At 51.5% G+C, this 16,657-nt stretch overlaps 1 protein-coding gene across 1 annotated transcript; it reads left to right on the top strand.

Annotated features, from left to right (window-relative positions):
- Positions 1–45: 45 nt before the first annotated feature.
- On the top strand, positions 46–13,011 carry CCT5 (chaperonin containing TCP1 subunit 5). Its single transcript, XM_047853108.1, has 11 exons — positions 46–282; positions 3,259–3,319; positions 3,841–4,005; positions 5,235–5,433; positions 6,996–7,188; positions 7,268–7,417; positions 8,911–9,030; positions 9,625–9,810; positions 10,408–10,545; positions 11,019–11,199; positions 12,650–13,011. Exons 1-11 carry the CDS (start codon positions 178–180, stop codon positions 12,775–12,777), a joined length of 1,626 nt encoding a protein of 541 aa, XP_047709064.1. The 5' UTR covers positions 46–177; the 3' UTR covers positions 12,778–13,011.
- Positions 13,012–16,657: the final 3,646 nt, after the last annotated feature.

The following is a 16,657-nucleotide window of genomic DNA, read 5'->3' as shown; positions in this document are numbered from 1 at the left end:
GGCCCCTGATTCCAGAAGCTACGGTGTGGCGTTAAACTAGTCTCGCGTGAAAAATAAGTCTCGCGCGCCCGGACTGCGCACGCGCGCGCTGTGGCGCCCTCCCGCGACCGGAAGGCGTGCTCTGGGTTCCGGAGCGGACTCCGCTGGTCTGGGGAAAGTAACCACTGCTGCCGCACCATGGCGTCGGTCGGGACCCTCGCCTTCGATGAATATGGGCGCCCTTTCCTCATCATCAAGGATCAGGATCGCAAGTCTCGTCTTATGGGACTTGAGGCCCTCAAGGTAACGGGACGGACGCTGGCGGTGGGATGAGAGGGGAGGCGGCCGAAGCCCGCGGCTCTGCGCCTGCGCAAGCATGGGAGCGGTTCAGCCATGTGCTCCCCGGAAAGGTCGGGGATCCCCTCTCGTCTTCGGCCCTGCACCCCGCTCCTTTAGCTCGGGAGAGGCCGATGTAGAAGCCTTTAATCCCGGTTTGGGAGTTGGGGTGGAGCCGCTAGCGCCCTTCAGCGTTGGGTGGGGCGGGTTCAAGTCCTAGGCTCTGAGCCCGCGTCTCCGATCGCTTCTCCAGCCTGTGGTCGTTCCTTACGGTGTTTCCATCGGGAAAGGCAGAGGTCATTCTCAGGTCACCCGGCTGCGAGAGAAACAATAGCCAATGAGGATGCCGTTCGTTTTCCGGTCACTCCTTAAAGACTTGGTCGTTTATAGAGTAATTTCTTGCAATGCGTGGCGTAATACTGGATGCGGTGTCGTGAAAATTAAAAACGTGTGCTTTTAACGCAGAAACTTAACGACCGCAAGAGTGGAAAGTGGACACCAGTGACCGTAACACAAGGCAGCGTGTGACTGGAATCACCAGTTACGGATGCAGCTAAAAGTTGGAGGGTGTCCTAGAGACGTTTAGTGGAGACTGGCTTCTGACCGGGGATGGCGTCACTGCTTTGAATGCGAGAGAGAGAGAGAGAGAGAGAGAGAGCGCTCTAGCCCCTGGGGGAGAAGGGACAGCAAAAGCCAAAAGCTGGGCAGAACGCATGGCACGTTGTAGGGCAGAAGAGCAATCTGGTTTGGAAGGAGTCTAGTCTCGGTGAACGGTAGGGCCCCAAAGGTGGAAGCCCTCGAATGCCCCACAGTCAAGATGTTATCCCTGGAAGGAGGGAGCCCTTGAGGGGGTTTTGAGCAGAGCCACCGTTGAGGTAGAAGCGTGCTTCAGAAAGTGGGGTCTGGTGGACCAAAGGGGCTAAGAAAGACCAGAGGCGTTAAACCGCCAGGAGTCCAGGTGAGCACAAGCCTGTTTAAACAGACGAAGAAACAAACCGTAGAGTTCCCTCGCTGTTTGCCTTAGGACAAGCTGCACAGCCTCTCTGAACCTCCTTTCTCGGCGGGGGCGGCACGCCTCTGTGGAGCTGGGATGAGGATCGAACGGGGCAACTTAAGCAGGGGCCACACGGTGCTCGATCTGTGGTGGATACTCGAGCGCTTGTATCACATACTCCGTTTCATCGTTCGTTTGAAGGAACCAGCAGAGAACGTACCCTCCAGTACCTCGTGTGTCACAGCACGACAAAAGCTACGTGTTGTTGCGCGTGGGCTGTCACGCTAGCTAGTTAACGGGCACTCGTACTCTGCATCACACGATCCTCACGCTCGGAGGTAGGTATTGGGGTGACAGCTGCAAGCGTGGCCCCGGAGCGGGTAAGGTGACAGAGCTAATCCAGAACGGGGCCATGATTCAAGCCCACCCCTGGCTGACTCCAAAGCCAGAGTTCGGAGCATCGGCAGGGTTAGCATTCGGGGCCAGGTCATTCTTTTTGTTGTGGGGGCCCGTCCTCTGTCGGACGCGGAGCAGCAGACGGGCCTCTACCCACTTTGTGCTGTTAGCGGCCCCCACCCCATTTGTTAGAACCAGCAATATCTGCAGGCATTGCCAGGGGGCTCCTGAGGGACAGAATCCTCCCTGGTTAAGAGCGGCTTACCTGTGATTACCTTCCTCTAAAAAGTCCATTACACTGACAGATCGGGCAAAGTGTATTTTCGTGGTTACCGGTATTTTCACCGATCCGTGAACTCTGTGTCTTGTCTCAGCTGCCAGATGCAGTGACTAGGGAGGGCTCCGCGGATCATGGGCATTTGAACTGCGTTCAGTGTCAGTCAGCGTTTTGATGACTGGAGGGCCTTCGGTGCATTAGCGCTTCAAGGATCAGAGGGCATATGTGGGGGGGACACGTGGACCGCCATCGTCACTGGAAGGGAACTAGGTCTCAGATTGTGGGGGGCATTGAAGAAAAACTGAAGCTTTCAGACTCCATGTTGAGGCACTAGGGAGTCATTGGAGGTTTGGGGACCGGCAGATGACACGGTTGAGGAAAATGGGTGAGTTAGCTGGGCGTCGGATGGACCTAAAGGACAGGAGGTGAGATCAGAGACCCCGGATTTCTGTAGGGTGCTGTGGAGCCAGGCCAGGCTGGTGACAGCAAGACTAGGAACGAAGGAAACAGCATCTGCAGAAAAAACACACTGCTGATCGTGTGTGCAAGCAGGAGAGGATGCTTGCAGGTTTCCATGGAGTTAGCTGTCGATGCCCTGGGCAGATAGCAAGGGTGACTTTTCACCTGTGGGTTGTGTATTGACTCAGCCGTCAATTTCTGGGTGTATTTCTGCGGTAAGCCTCGTATGCCGGTTCAAGGGGCTGTACGTGTACGTCTGGACTCTTGACATGAGGCTAGCATTGCAGGACCGCCTTGCAAGGCCTGTCCCTGTCCCGTCAGACCGCACCTGCTGTGAAGTGGGGCAGATAAGAGAACCTGCCTCGTAGGTGTGCTGGGAGTTAAAGCTCTAGGCTCTCGTTCTTTTGCGTAAGAATTACCTACTAAAGCTGGTGGTTGTTATCACGACAAGGTTTAGACTTGGGTGTTGCCTCTTAAATGTAGAAGCTTCTGGAGAACAGAAACTGTTCTGTATGATTGGATTTTATAATCATCAAGTGTATGCTTCTAACTATTAAAAATTGGGGGGCCTGGGTGGGTGGCTCAGTCGGTTAAACATCTGACTCTTGACTCCAGCTCAGGTCATGATCTCATGGTTCATGAGTTCAAGCCCCATGTCGGGGGGTGCCTGCATGGGATGCTCTCGCTGTCTCTCTGCTCTCTCCCTCTTGTGCTCACTCTCTTTCTCTCTCAAAATAAATAAAAATAAACTTTAAAGAAAACTACTGAATTGTTAAAGTTATTTGTAACTTGAACCTTTTCTGTGTCTTTCATTTAGTCTCATATCATGGCAGCAAAAGCTGTAGCAAACACAATGAGAACATCACTTGGACCAAATGGTAAGAGACTTCCATTCTGTGTTAATGCGTGTTATGTCTAAATCGTGGAGAGTTGATGGAACCCTTTTACAGAAATTTGGGACATGGAGCAGGGGGCGTCCTAGGCCTCTGGCACTGACACACTTGTTTTGTGTATTTCAGGCTTTAAACACGTTTATAAGCGCACATACAATTTTAGGTCAGAGGTTTTTTTCTTCTTTTAACATTTTATCAGCATTTTCCACATCAGGGCTGTCATTTTTTGTAATTAATACATTTAGTAATGCTCCTTACCCCCATTTCTCTAGTTTTAGCCCTTTAGGTGGTTTTGTACTCGCCAGTGCAAAAATGCACACAGATACTCTCTTATGTATGCTGAATTTTTCTGATAAATTCTGTAAATAGGCATTGGGTCAAGAGGTCTAGCTTTTTTTTTCGTTTTTGGTGCAGATTGCATTTTTGTTTGGTTTTGTTTGGTGGGGGGGGCTTTTTTTGTTTTTGTTTTTTGCATAATGTCATTCTAAACGTTGCTGTCTTCTTAGGACTTGATAAAATGATGGTGGACAAAGATGGCGATGTGACGGTGACTAACGATGGTGCTACCATTTTAAGCATGATGGACGTCGATCACCAGATTGCCAAGCTGATGGTTGAACTGTCCAAATCACAGGATGATGAAATTGGAGATGGGACCACGGGAGTGGTTGGTAAGAAAGCAAATTATCCTTACTTGTTTGAGAGGCATTTCTTAAAGTCACGCACACCTGCCAAGAGTGTTTGCTCTGAATCAGATCATGAGAAGACTGTTGCACAAATCCAGGTTGAAGGACATGCCGAAATACTAGCGGCCCAGACTCTTCAGAAGTCCTTGTCCTGGAACAACAGGACAGTTCTTCAGGGGAGAGTTAAGCGGCTCTTCTAGATCAGGGGAGCCAAAGAGAAATGACACGTGGCTATAATGCAGAACACTTGATCGGATGCGGGCTTTTTCTTTATTTAAACTGTGGGGGGTGTTTGGGATACATGGGAGGATTTGTGGATCGTGCATCGCAGAGTAGTGCCCTGTTAAGTGTCCTGAGTGTGACAGGTATGTTAGAGTGATAGGGAGATTGCCCTCGTATCTTAGCTTACAGCTGAGACGTGTCATGATTTCTGCGCCTCTCACATAGTTGAAGGGAATAGGTGTGGGTTCGTAGAGAAAACAAATGTGGCAAAATAGCGTCAATCAGTAAACGATTCATTTGAATGTTCTTACGCTTTCTCTGAAGTTCTGATATACTTAGAGATGGGGAAGATGGAAGAGAGAAATAGTTTTAACGTTACCTTTTCTGCAGATGAGGTTTGAATTCATTTATTCAGCAAGTATTTGTTGGGAACCAAGCACTGTTATGGATGTGCTTGGAGTACAGCAGTATTGAAACAAATATCATCATCTTTGTGGCCCTAAAATAACGGGAGGAAGGAAGGTGGTGGGGAGGATAAACCATAAGCATATTATATATAAATTCTCTTATCACCAGCACAAATTTTACTGACTAGAAATCCCTCTCCTGGCAGGGCGCCTGGCCGGCTCAGTTGGTAGAACATGCAGTTCTTGACCTCAGGGTTGTAAGTTCAAGTCCGAATTAGGTGTAGAGATTACTTTAAAAAAATCTTAAAACGAAATCCTTGGCTCGGGAAACACGAGCTTTTTGCCCTTAAACGTTCTTAGGTTACGTTCTTCACTTACGTTTTGTCCATCACTGAGAGCTGAACATCCGTTTATAAGGGGTGACCTGTTAGATCTTTGCTAGAAGCAAAACCAACACTTCAGCCTCCCAGATCCTTTTGCCTTAATTTTGGACCCTTCACATTCCCAGGGTGTGGCATCTAATTGGTATCGATGGTGTAAGTGTCAGTGCTTGCCTGACGTGGTTGTGCGCTGTCTTGTCTGCAGTCCTGGCCGGCGCCCTGCTGGAGGAAGCCGAGCAGTTGCTGGACCGCGGCATTCACCCGATCAGGATCGCCGACGGCTATGAACAGGCCGCCCGCATTGCTATCGAGCACCTGGACAAGATCAGCGATAGCGTCCTCGTTGACATGAAGGACACTGAGCCCCTGATCCAGACAGCAAAAACCACGCTGGGCTCCAAAGTGTACGTTTACAATACAGTTCTTCAGCGCTTCTAGAGGAAGCAAAACGTGTGTGCTTATTGCTAAAAACCTCCTTTTGTAACGATCGCACGTAGCTTCATGCGGACTCGATGAACTTCTTCTTTTGTTGTTATTTTGCTTTGCTTTGTTTCTAATGCAGGTGTAGCCACATGCATCTTGTGTTTTAGTTGGAAACTGAAGTTCCAGGCTTGGGTATTAAATCCTCTCAGTATTTGTAAGAGATCCAGGGCTTTGATTTAGCAGGATAGGCTGTGTTAGCAGTCAAGCAGAAATAAATGGTCCTGCTTGGGGAATGTTAGCCTTCAGAACACCTTCTACCATTTCTTTGCTAGAAAGCCATTTAGGAGGAGAGGCTCTACTTTTCATTATTGCCCAAGCAAGTTACTGGTCCAGAATCTTAATTTAGTGAGAAGGGGCAGTCTTGAAAGTGACTTACATGGGGTGTTTTCCACGCTTGCATAATGCCTGCTATTTACCAGGCCTGCTGCCACATCTTAAGGGCACAGAGACACAGTCCCTGTCCTCTGGAGACCCAAAGCAGCCTCAGCCAAAAGACACTTATTTGAACAATAATGGAGACCTGTGGGCTCTTGGCACGATGTAGCATAAAAATTCTAGTATGAGGAGCTTTATTACTGGTTTTTCGAATCAAGATGAGGGTGAGAAACATTTTAAACTTTAATTTGTGTGGTAGTTTTAGCAAAAAGGCATGGCCTTGATTCAGAGGTCAGGGGGAGTGCAACAAAATTGTTGCCCTCTCCACCCCTAGGGAAAAGCCTCTGCCGCCATGCTGTGCTAGAATGTGCTGGGTGCCAGGTGCCCTCTTATACGGGTGCTGAGACCAGCTGCTGGGCAAGGGGGCCACCGGGATGGTCTCTGTTCTCCTGAAAGGAAAGTGTCCTAGTTGAAATGCACGAATCTTATCATTGCTTTGTAAGTTGATCTTGTTATGTTTGTAAGTCTTTGTAAAATCCATGTATGTATAGGTCTTTACTACAGAAAATGTTCAAAACAACTGACAGCGGCCAAACATAGTGTGAGGCAAGTTATAAATCACTTAGGATACTAATGTTTATGGTTTCCCCATTATCTTTTCTCTAAGATGAGTTGAGATTTCATGCACTGTTTCAAGTATTAAATTTCCCTTGAAGTTTTTCCAGAACCAAAAGTAAATTTATTGAGCAATTTATTCAGATGTTTCAAAGCTTTCAGAAAAGATCCCCGCCCCCGCCCGGAACTGATGTTGGTGGAAATTCCTGCAAGGGAAGCAGCCATGTGGAGTCCTCTGGCTTCTTACTGAATGCTGCACCCCATTTACACAAGATGTCGTTTTCTCCCGTCCCAGTTTATGGCTCTCTTTGGGTTCTGTGGATCCCAGCTTGAGAACCCCTGCCCCAAACTTGAAAGTGCAGGTTCTAGTGGCATAGCTGTCTACAGAGTCTGAGCGTCCTGCGTTTTACAAGACGTATCTGAGTTGCCACGTTACGTTCTGGGTCCTGCTGTGGCTGCAGTGGAGTGAAAGGTTGCTCTGTGTTTTCATCAGGGTTAACAGCTGTCACCGGCAGATGGCTGAGATCGCCGTGAACGCTGTCCTCACCGTAGCAGACATGCAGCGCAGAGACGTGGACTTCGAGCTCATCAAAGTGGAAGGCAAAGTGGGCGGGAGGCTGGAGGACACGAAACTTATCAAGGGCGTGATCGTGGACAAGGATTTCAGTCACCCACAGATGCCAAAAGTGAGTCCGTGTCCTGCACGGCTTCACGCTGTTTTTCACTCCTAAATCACGAATTGAAAGATTCTCTTTGTCCCCACAGCAAGTGGAAAATGCCAAGATTGCCATCCTCACGTGTCCTTTTGAGCCGCCAAAACCAAAGACCAAGCATAAGCTGGATGTGACCTCTGTGGAAGATTATAAAGCCCTTCAGAAATACGAAAAGGAGAAGTTTGAGGAGATGATTCAGCAAGTAAGTCTTCCCATAGCTTTTCGTGAGGTAGGTCTGTAGGTGGTGACGTGGCCCTCCTCTTTACCGTCTTGATTCTTCAGCGCGTGGCTGCAGGTGCCGTGTCGGTGTGAGCCCCCTTTTTTCACTTGTAAGTTAGAATAGTAATCAGCATTCACGGCGAGAAGAAATCAGGTGGCACAGAAAGGCTTAAGGGGGGAGAGACCCGATTCACAAAATGGTCACGTGTCTGGAGCGCCTCAGAGAGTTGGCTCCGTGACCTTCGAGCTGTGCTCTTGATTTTACGATACCATCCTGGACGCATCTAAGCCAAGCTCGTATGTTCAGGGTAGGAACACCTCAACTCTCCCCCTCGGGCTGCTAATAAGCGTGCACACCCTGACAGTGGTCCTCTTTGGGCCTCTGTCCTTGGGGACTTCCAGCATCCGCACACGGGTACGTGGACGTGGGTATCGGTTGCAACGTTACTCGTGACAGACAGGCAAGAAGTTACGTGGATGTCTCTCTTCGGGGGGGAGTTGGGTTCGTCTGCTCCTGCGTGATCTGTGTCTCCGCCTACCTCATACCAGGCACCGTCGTAGGGACCTGAGACACAGCAGCGACCAAAGTAGAGCCCTTGCTCTTGCGGTGCAGAGTAAGGGGATGGTGGGTAGGGGCCGTGCTAAAGACGGGGCCTCTCAGGCAGAGACCCACCTGCCTGGGGGAGGGGCACTTACCCGGCTGGGGTAAGCTGGGGCGGACAGCGGGTGCAGAGGCCCTGAGGCAGGAGCAGGGTTGGCATGCTGAGAGGTCGGAGGGGCTGAAGACCCGTCACCTGGGCTACAAGGCTGCCGTGGAAGTGCCAGGCAGGGTGCCCGGGGCGACAAGGTGGCAGGACCTAAGAGGCCGAGGGAATCGGATAGGTGTGTGGGTGGATATGCGGGTTCCCGGGGATGATGACAGGAAGGTGATGGGCTGCATGTTTTTAAAGAACAGGAATGGCCCAAAGAGGAACGTCGTAGGTACTTGTGAGGGGCACGAGGGAGGAGAAAGAGCCGTGTGAGGACAAATGCTGAGGCAGGCTGGTTTCCAGGGGACAACCAGGGTTGGCCCCCGGGGAGAACGTGGCAGAAGCGAGGAATGTGCAGGAACGAGTCGGCTGTTAACGGACAGAGGGTCACGGAAGAAGGAAAAGCAGAGAGCCGGGCTCGAACTCACGAAGTGTGAGATCAGGCCCTGAGCCGAGATGGAGTCTGATGCTTAACTGAGTGAGCACCCAGGTGCCCCTGAAGTACTGATTCTGAAAGCATATCAAGAACTGAAGTGATTCCCTTTGATACTTGCTCATTATTTGGGGTTTGGGCCTGACAGAAGGTAGACACTTCTGTGCTTCCTTCCTTCTCTTTTCTCTGCTTTATTTTAACGCTCCCACCTCGCATGCCCCTCTGTGCGCCTCATCTTTTTCCCCGAGCACAAGGAATGCTTACTAACGTGATGGGCATTTTTCTCCCCCGCAGATAAAAGAAACTGGCGCTAACCTAGCCATTTGCCAATGGGGCTTTGACGACGAAGCCAATCATTTACTTCTTCAGAATAACTTGCCTGCGGTGCGTTGGGTAGGAGGACCGGAAATAGAGGTAGGCGGATCGTGGGAAGAGACTTCCGAACGCAGGGCTCAGGCTCGATGCCTGTGCGTGCTGGGGGCCTGCTTGGGGAGCAGTTGCCGTGAATAACCACAGTGTCAAGGCTCCACAGATAGAGGGCCAGCGGGGAGAGACGAGAGTGCTGTGATCTTTCTCTATTTCAGCCACAGTGCTGCGAGTTTCTGGTGTTCCGTGGGATTTAGAAATGCTTTCCATGTGTCGTCCCACTTGGCTCTCTGAGGCAGGGACACCTGCTTACCGACTGGTGTGTCAGCCACACGCCGACCGCCGTCCCACACGTGGTCCGTGCCCCGGGGCAGGCTCGGCCTCCGGTCCTCACCGCAGCCAGGGTGCGATCGGTCAGGACACGGTGATACGGAGGGTAGTGGCGTCACCCCGAGACACCGGCTCCTCAGAAACCCACTCGTTTCATGTGCCTTCTTGGGTTGACCTTGAAATTTGAGGCTAGAGTGGATTGCAGTTCGGGCACAAGGTAGCCCTGGGTGGAGTTTGGCTCCTCTGCGGTCTGATCGTGAGGGCCCAGTGCTCACCAGCGCCTTCCTCCCCCCCCCGACCCACCCCGCCTAGTTGATCGCCATCGCAACAGGAGGGCGGATCGTGCCGCGATTCTCAGAGCTGACCCCTGAGAAACTGGGCTTCGCCGGGCTCGTGAAGGAGATCTCCTTCGGGACGACTAAGGACAAGATGCTGGTCATCGAGCAGTGTAAGAACTCCAGGGCTGTGACCATTTTCATCAGAGGAGGAAATAAGATGGTGAGAATCCTAGTGACTTGCCCTGCATTGTTTTCTGCCCTTGGTGTAGGGCTTGGTTTTGCCCAGAACGTGTTTGACTGAGATACGGGTGCCATTTCTCAAAAACGATCATTTTTCTCAAAGAAACCGTGGCTTACCGAGGTGTAAAATCACCGAAGACCACATTCGGTGCTACCTGTTAGTGCTACGCAGGCCTTTTTTGCGTCGCTCGGGTGGAAGTAGGGGCCCGGGTGCATCCACGCTGCTAATCTCCCTCCCGCGAGAGCGGGTCTGTACCGCATCGGCATCAGTGGGACGGGCCTCAGGTGTCTCTTGGTCGGTTTTGGCTCGTCTGACCACTTCCCGTGGTCACGTGTCCCAAAATGAGTCACTGGCTGCCTCCGCCTGGTGTTCACGTAACCACGTGCCAGAGAAAAGGGAGAGAACGGCAGAAATCACCCGGTAATGAACATTCTGGCGCGTGCTCTCCATTTGTTCCTAAGCAAGGTGGCTTTGATGCCGGTACCCGGCAAACAGAGGTTCAACCAGGCGCCACGGATTTGACTCTAAAACACTAGATTGTGATAATGTTAACTTCTGCGGAACTGTCTTCCCCAGATCATCGAGGAAGCAAAGCGATCCCTTCACGATGCTCTGTGTGTCATCCGGAACCTCATCCGGGACAATCGTGTCGTGTATGGCGGAGGCGCCGCCGAAATCGCGTGTGCTTTGGCCGTCAGCCAGGAGGCGGACCAGGTAAAACCCATGCGGGGCCTCCAGGCCTAAGGCGTAAGGCAGTGGGACTGAACAAACTGGGGAAACAAAGTGTCGTCGCCGTGGGTGAGCAGCGCCTGGTCCTCGCCCTGGTACTGAGGCGCGGCCTCCCGAAAACTAGCGTTGCTCAGCCTTTTCAAGCTTTCCAGCCTTGACAGTAACCGCTGTCCAGTCTTCAGTGTCCTCATTTGAAGTTCCAAATAAATGGAATATCGTGACTGTCATAACTAAACGTAAAGCTGATTTGTTTTCAGACTCCTCTCACGTGTCTGTCTTCTCCGTCCTTACTCTGTCGTGACATTTTAATATTCTGGTAGTTTAACAATAATCAAGACGGCCTATTAGAATTCTCCGTGAGTTAGGTTTTCAAAGTATGCGATTTAATTTACCTTTCCAAATTGGCTGGTTTTTGTCTTGTTTTTTGCTAATAAGCACGCTTACCTGTACCCTTCCAGTGCCCGACCTTGGAGCAGTATGCCATGCGGGCGTTCGCGGATGCCCTGGAGGTCATCCCCATGGCCCTCGCCGAAAACAGTGGCATGAATCCCATCCAGACCATGACCGAAGTCCGAGCCAGACAAGTGAAGGAGACGAACCCCGCTCTTGGGATTGACTGTTTGCACAAGGGAACAAACGGTGAGAGCCAGTCGCAACCCGGTGGGGCCGTGTCTGGGTCAAGACCGGGTGATCTCCTGCTGGTCGCACAGTGCGCGGTGCCTTCCGTGAGCTTCGATACCTCCGCACTTCAGATATTCGGGTCCTAACTTGTAGAATGTTTCGGTTTGATTACCTGAGGATTTGGTCAGACTGCTGGTCCTGTAACGCGGCACTCCTTAATAACAGTAAGCTGTAGCACACTGGCTTACACCAGAGGCGACTTCCGTTTCAGTCTCTGGTTTTAGAAAGTCCTCCTTCTCTTGCTCTTTTAACACCGATGTCTGTCAGGTAGGTTCTGGATGTCCTGGGAAGCAGCCCGGCAGGTGACTTGGTGCCGTCTGCTTATTTTGTGCTTTCGTCCGGGACTTAGGGGTGTTTTCAGATGTGACGTACTGGGACCGTAGCCATGTGTGTAGTTTAGAGGGTGATTTCACTTAAGCTTGTTGGAACAGTGGTGCCAGTGATTTCTCACTAATGGGCCAGGCCCACATTTTTTTTTTTTTTAATATTTGTTTTTGAGAGAGAGCACGCAAGCGGGAAAGGGGCAGAGAGAGAGGGAGCCACGGAATCTGAAGCAGGCTCCAGGCTCTGAGCTGTCAGTACAGAGCCCGATACGGAGTTCGAGTTCGAACCACGAGATCATGACCTGAGCTGAGTTCAGATGCTTAACCAACTGAGCCCCCCCAGGCACCCCCAGGTCTGCACTTCTGCAGCCACTCCCAGCCCACGGAATCAGATGATCTGTGCTTTTATGTAGAACAGCAGCTATGTCCTGGTTTTCATGTTCACAGCCAGCAGAGTTTAATAACAGCAGCAACTCTTTGTCAGACAGATACTCACATTTTCTTTAACTTGAATGCCTGGTTCTGCTGAAATTTGTTTACATCTTTCTTGGAATTATTTTGTTTCATATACAGTCTGATTTTTTCACTTACATTGGGCTTTCTAAATTATGCGAGTGAATATTTTGTGGGATGAAACGTCGCTGAAAGGTTTTAGCCAGTCACCTAGCGCTTTGGCTTGTCATTGAAGGGAGGTCCCCTTCACCCCCAGCTTTCTGGGACCCAGGTTCAAATTCCACACTGTCCTCTGGAACAATGGAATCTTACTACCCCTCTGAAAACGTAGCTGGATGAGTGGTTTCTTCTTAATTTTTTTTTTTTAGAGGGAGCACACACGCAAGCAGGGGAGGGGCAGAGACAGAATCCCAAGCAGGCTCCACGCTGTCAGTGCAGAACCCGACACGAGGCTCGAATTCACAAACCTCGAGATCGTGACCTGTGTGGAAATCAAGAGACACTTAACTGACTCACCCAGTCGTCCCCAGATTTATATTTTTTTAAGTTTCAGGGTCTTTGTGAAAATGAGAGCAAGTTACTAATATCAAATACATATGTTTTAGGATAATTCATTTATTTGTGTTTTCCAGATATGAAGCAACAGCATGTCATAGAAACTCTGATCGGCAAAAAGCAACAGATCTCTCTTGCCACACAGATGGTCAGAATGATTTTGAAGATCGATGACATCCGTAAGCCTGGGGAATCCGAAGAATAAAGAAAAAACCGAGAGTAAATGTAGTAGTAAGGTTCACTGTTGTGATTAAATAAATGGATGTCTTGTGATGCATCTGCAGTTATTTATTACTGTGTCTTTTTTCAGACACTGTAGATGCCATAATAGAGACAGCTGTTTAGTTACCATGGTTCTCCTGTTGAAAGAAGTTCAGTTATGGGAATGCGGTCTCGCAGGCTTTTGTATCTGTTCTATTAAAGCAGTCTCTTTAAACAACGGCTGTCTTCTCTTCGAGTTAAGAAACTGGCTGTACCGACCCAATGCTGCCCTAATGAAGGGGTTTGGTTGAGTAGATCTTTTTTTTTTTTAATTTGTGGATACTTGTAACAGCTTAAACATGGACTTTGGTCTCAAGCTTTGAAAGAAGACCGGGCTTGGTCCTATGAAACGTATTTAAATGCCGCGTGTCTCTAAGTAGACGGGTCCTTCGATCGTGGAGACCCATCCTGAGGAGTGTGGGAAAGTGTGAGATCGGGGGGGGGGGGGGGGGGGGGTCCTAAGTGCTTTGAGCTGCCAGCCATGTAGCGGGCGTGGGACTGGAGCACAAGGCCAGCGTGGGTTCCAGCCTCATGTCCCCTGGGTGTTTGGTTGCCCCTGTCCTGACCCTCCCCAAACGGCCAGACACCTGCCCCCCCTGCAGAAACCTGGAGGGGCCGTTAGAGCACGGCTGGGGCTTCCCCAGCGGGACAAAAGCAGCGCAGGTTCAGAGCGGGGCGTGGAACACGAGCAGTGGGCCGGGTGCGAGGAAGGGTCCCCAGGCTACCACACGTGGGTGGGCTGCTGTCACTTCATTCTCCTTCCTAAAGTAACCATGACGGACGTGACCGGGCCTCGTTCCAAGACGTCGACCGTCCCGCTTCTCCCACCACCCTGGACGGAGACCTTTCTTTTCCCACAGCTTCCAGGCGAGGCCCGATCCTCTGCCGGCACCTCAGGGCCAGCGAGCGGTAGAGCAGGTCAGACGCCCAGCCGTCGGGCTCCCGGGTCCCCGCAGCCTCTGTGCCTTGTGCGCCCTTTACTTGTGTGCGTGGTTCTCTGGGTTCCATTTTTCTGGCCAGTCTTGGGATCGAGTTCACTTGTGTGCCACCAGGGGGAGCCTCCCACAACTGGTCAGAACCGGAATCTGAACCGTTCTGACTGGTGACCTTTCACTTGCCTTCTGTGCACCTGGGTGCTCGTCAGCCCTAACGTGCTGCTCGTCTTTTCTCTGGCTGCACTGGTGGTTTGGCTAAGCTCGCACCCATCTCAGGAAGTTCTGGAATAGACCATCGAGTTTTGAGAGCTTAAAAACTACTCAACCCAAGCTAGTGTGGACGTCCCTCTAACGTGTGCTGTGCGTCGGCATCACTATGATCTGCCGTGTGCTTCTGGGTGCGGCGTCCACGTGCATCCGTAGTCTAGACTCAGACACGCTTCGTGAGGACTGATTCCGGACTCCAGACAACACAGGCTTGCCTGAAGGGGTCCGTGGTCGCGTGAGGAGCCGCCAGACCACCCCTCCGCTCCAAAGTGGGCCTCGCGCGTTCCCGGTGGGTCTGGGGCAGAGAAACCACGTGGCCTGCGAACAGGAAAGCCTGGAGGGGTGGTTTTGCTTCATTAGAGGGCCTCTCCGAGGTGACCCGTGACCTTTACGTTCTAGTTGCAAATCCCTCATCAAGCTATGTGTGTCCTCCCCCCCGACTTTTTTTTATAACGCAAAATACTTATCTCTGCGCTGGAAGAGGATTAGGACACTGGGTAAAAGACAGTCTGTCAACTAGGATCCAGAGTCTTCGGTAGCTGAGGTCGTGAAGTCTCTACCTGACGCTTCGGTGGGCTTTTCAAACGAGCCTTCCCTCCAGGCCCACTTTCCTAATGGGGACCCCAGAGAGTTGTCTCGTGAAGTGCAAGACCAGTCCCTTGTGCTTCCGCTGACCATGACCCCAAGGCCAGATTCCCACGCAGGACAGCACTCTTGTTGGTTCCCAACTCCCACACTTGCTGGACTTAACTCGGTGTTGGTTAAATGGTCTGGCTTTCGATTATAATACCAACCACTCAAGTACAGATGCTTCTGGAAGGGCTGAGAGGCTGGTGTGTCACGTGAGGATTTCGTTATCCCTTTTCCTTTCTTTTCTGTTCTTGGCGAACCAGCTCCACTAAAGGATCAGGAGTTTGGGGCCAACCTGCACAATAGAGGCCCCACCTAAAGCACCAGAGGCGAGACGGCTGCTTAGAAAATGTGTTCAAGGTCGGCAAAAGCAGGGAGGCAGTAGGGAAGGTGTGTGTAAGGTATTTGTGGCGTCCCAAGTGCTGTTGTAAATGTTTAACACAGACACTGGCGGTGTTGTAACGTGTGGTCCCAGACCGGGTCCTGGACCGTCTCAAGGGGCCAAGAGGTCAACGGTATTTTTATACTAAGCTTACTTGCTTTCCCCACTGCTGACAGGAGTCATTTGCCACCACAGCAGAAGCAAGCCGCTCTCCCTGAGGGAGGGCCTTGATGAAGCACCAGCTCTCAGCCTTGAGCTCACGGCTAACGTTCTGCGACAGTAAGTGTGTAAAGCATGTCCGTGTAACAAGCGTGGTTCTGTCCGCTGCACTAGCCCCCTTATCCTGGAACACCATGGAAGGAATGACCTTTGAACTGTGTGGAATTGGATATATGACAGACCTCTCAAAAATGATAGAGTAAGCCCGAAACTTCCATAGATAACGGTCCTAGAGCAAAAATCCCAGAAACGGTGGCTTCAGTGTTTCTTTCTCACTGTTCTGGAGGCTGGGAGCCCAAGACTAAGGGGGTGGTTCTTGGGAAGGAGTTCCCTCCCTCATAAGAATAGGTACAGACAGTCCCTGCCCCCCCTCCCTGCTCTGGCAGGTGTTCTGTGAGGCAGAGGCCTACAGTGAGCCCATGAGGAGAGGGCCCGGCCCTGAACCACTCTCGGCCCCCGTTAGGAGTGTTCTTCTCTGAGCCAGTGTTAGGCTCTCTGTTGTTCGCAGCCCGAGAAACCTGATGTTCCAGACGGCCCTGCTTCTCTTCCCGGATTCCCTGTCCAGCATAATCTCTACACAGACCTCGGACGGGTGGCTGTGTCTGCCCTCCCAGTTCTCTTCTAAGTGCCCTGGAATCCCTCCCCTCCTCTCCATTTTCCTGCAGGGGTGAGGTCCACATCACTCCTCCCTTTTTCTCGTCACCCCTCTGCTGTCACAGAAAAAAGTAAAGCCATCAGTCACATGGGACTCCAAAAGCCCAGCGATGGAAGAAAGGAAGGGGTGCGTGTGGATGCTGGAAGCCGCAGACACCCTTCTCGTCCCCGGTTTCCAGTGTGGAAGTGCCATGAGTTCCCCTCTCCACCCAGAGCCCCACCCTCAACCCAGGACCCAAGCAAAATGCCCTCCCCCTGGTCCCACCCGATGGAGGGCACCTGTGGCAGGGCCGGGGCCGGGGTGTGAGGGGACACGAGGTGACCCTTCCGGATCTGCAGACTCACAGGAGCCAGTGGGAGTGCACAGCCGTCTAGCCGAGGCTTGCTTAGTTTGCAAAGTAGAACTCTCAGCTGGCACAGAAGAACACCAAGTGCGGGACTGTCACGGGGCGGGTGGGGGGAGGGTAACCGGGTTAAAGGAAAGTCAACGGCGTGGCTAGAAGGCAGGGCCTTTACTGGTGCCGACTGGCTCTGCCCCACGTAGCTCCTACCGCCACGCTGTGCATGGCATGTGGCCAGGAATGCCGAAGACCTGAGCTGTGCACGCAATTGAATATAAATCAATTAAAATATATAAAAACTGAAGCGTGACCCTGTATGCCACCACCCTTCAACTGAATGCACGAGTGATTCCTGACGCAATCCCAGGCCCTGGGCCCCGAAGATGCCCACGTTCT

This window comes from Prionailurus viverrinus, chromosome A1 (genome assembly GCF_022837055.1).
Source record: "Prionailurus viverrinus isolate Anna chromosome A1, UM_Priviv_1.0, whole genome shotgun sequence".
NCBI classification, from domain to species: Eukaryota; Metazoa; Chordata; class Mammalia; order Carnivora; family Felidae; genus Prionailurus; species Prionailurus viverrinus.
Note: the sequence above shows the minus strand (reverse complement) of the source record. Positions and strands in the feature narration are given on the sequence as shown.

Excerpts from the sequence above, each read along its gene's own strand:
- CCT5 (XM_047853108.1), top strand. The coding sequence starts at position 178 with ATGGCGTCGGTCGGGACCCTCGCCTTCGATGAATATGGGCGCCCTTTC. Across the intron at positions 9,811-10,407 it reads TCAGAGGAGGAAATAAGATG|ATCATCGAGGAAGCAAAGCG; the intron begins GTGAGAATCCTA and ends TGTCTTCCCCAG. Across the intron at positions 10,546-11,018 it reads TCAGCCAGGAGGCGGACCAG|TGCCCGACCTTGGAGCAGTA; the intron begins GTAAAACCCATG and ends GTACCCTTCCAG.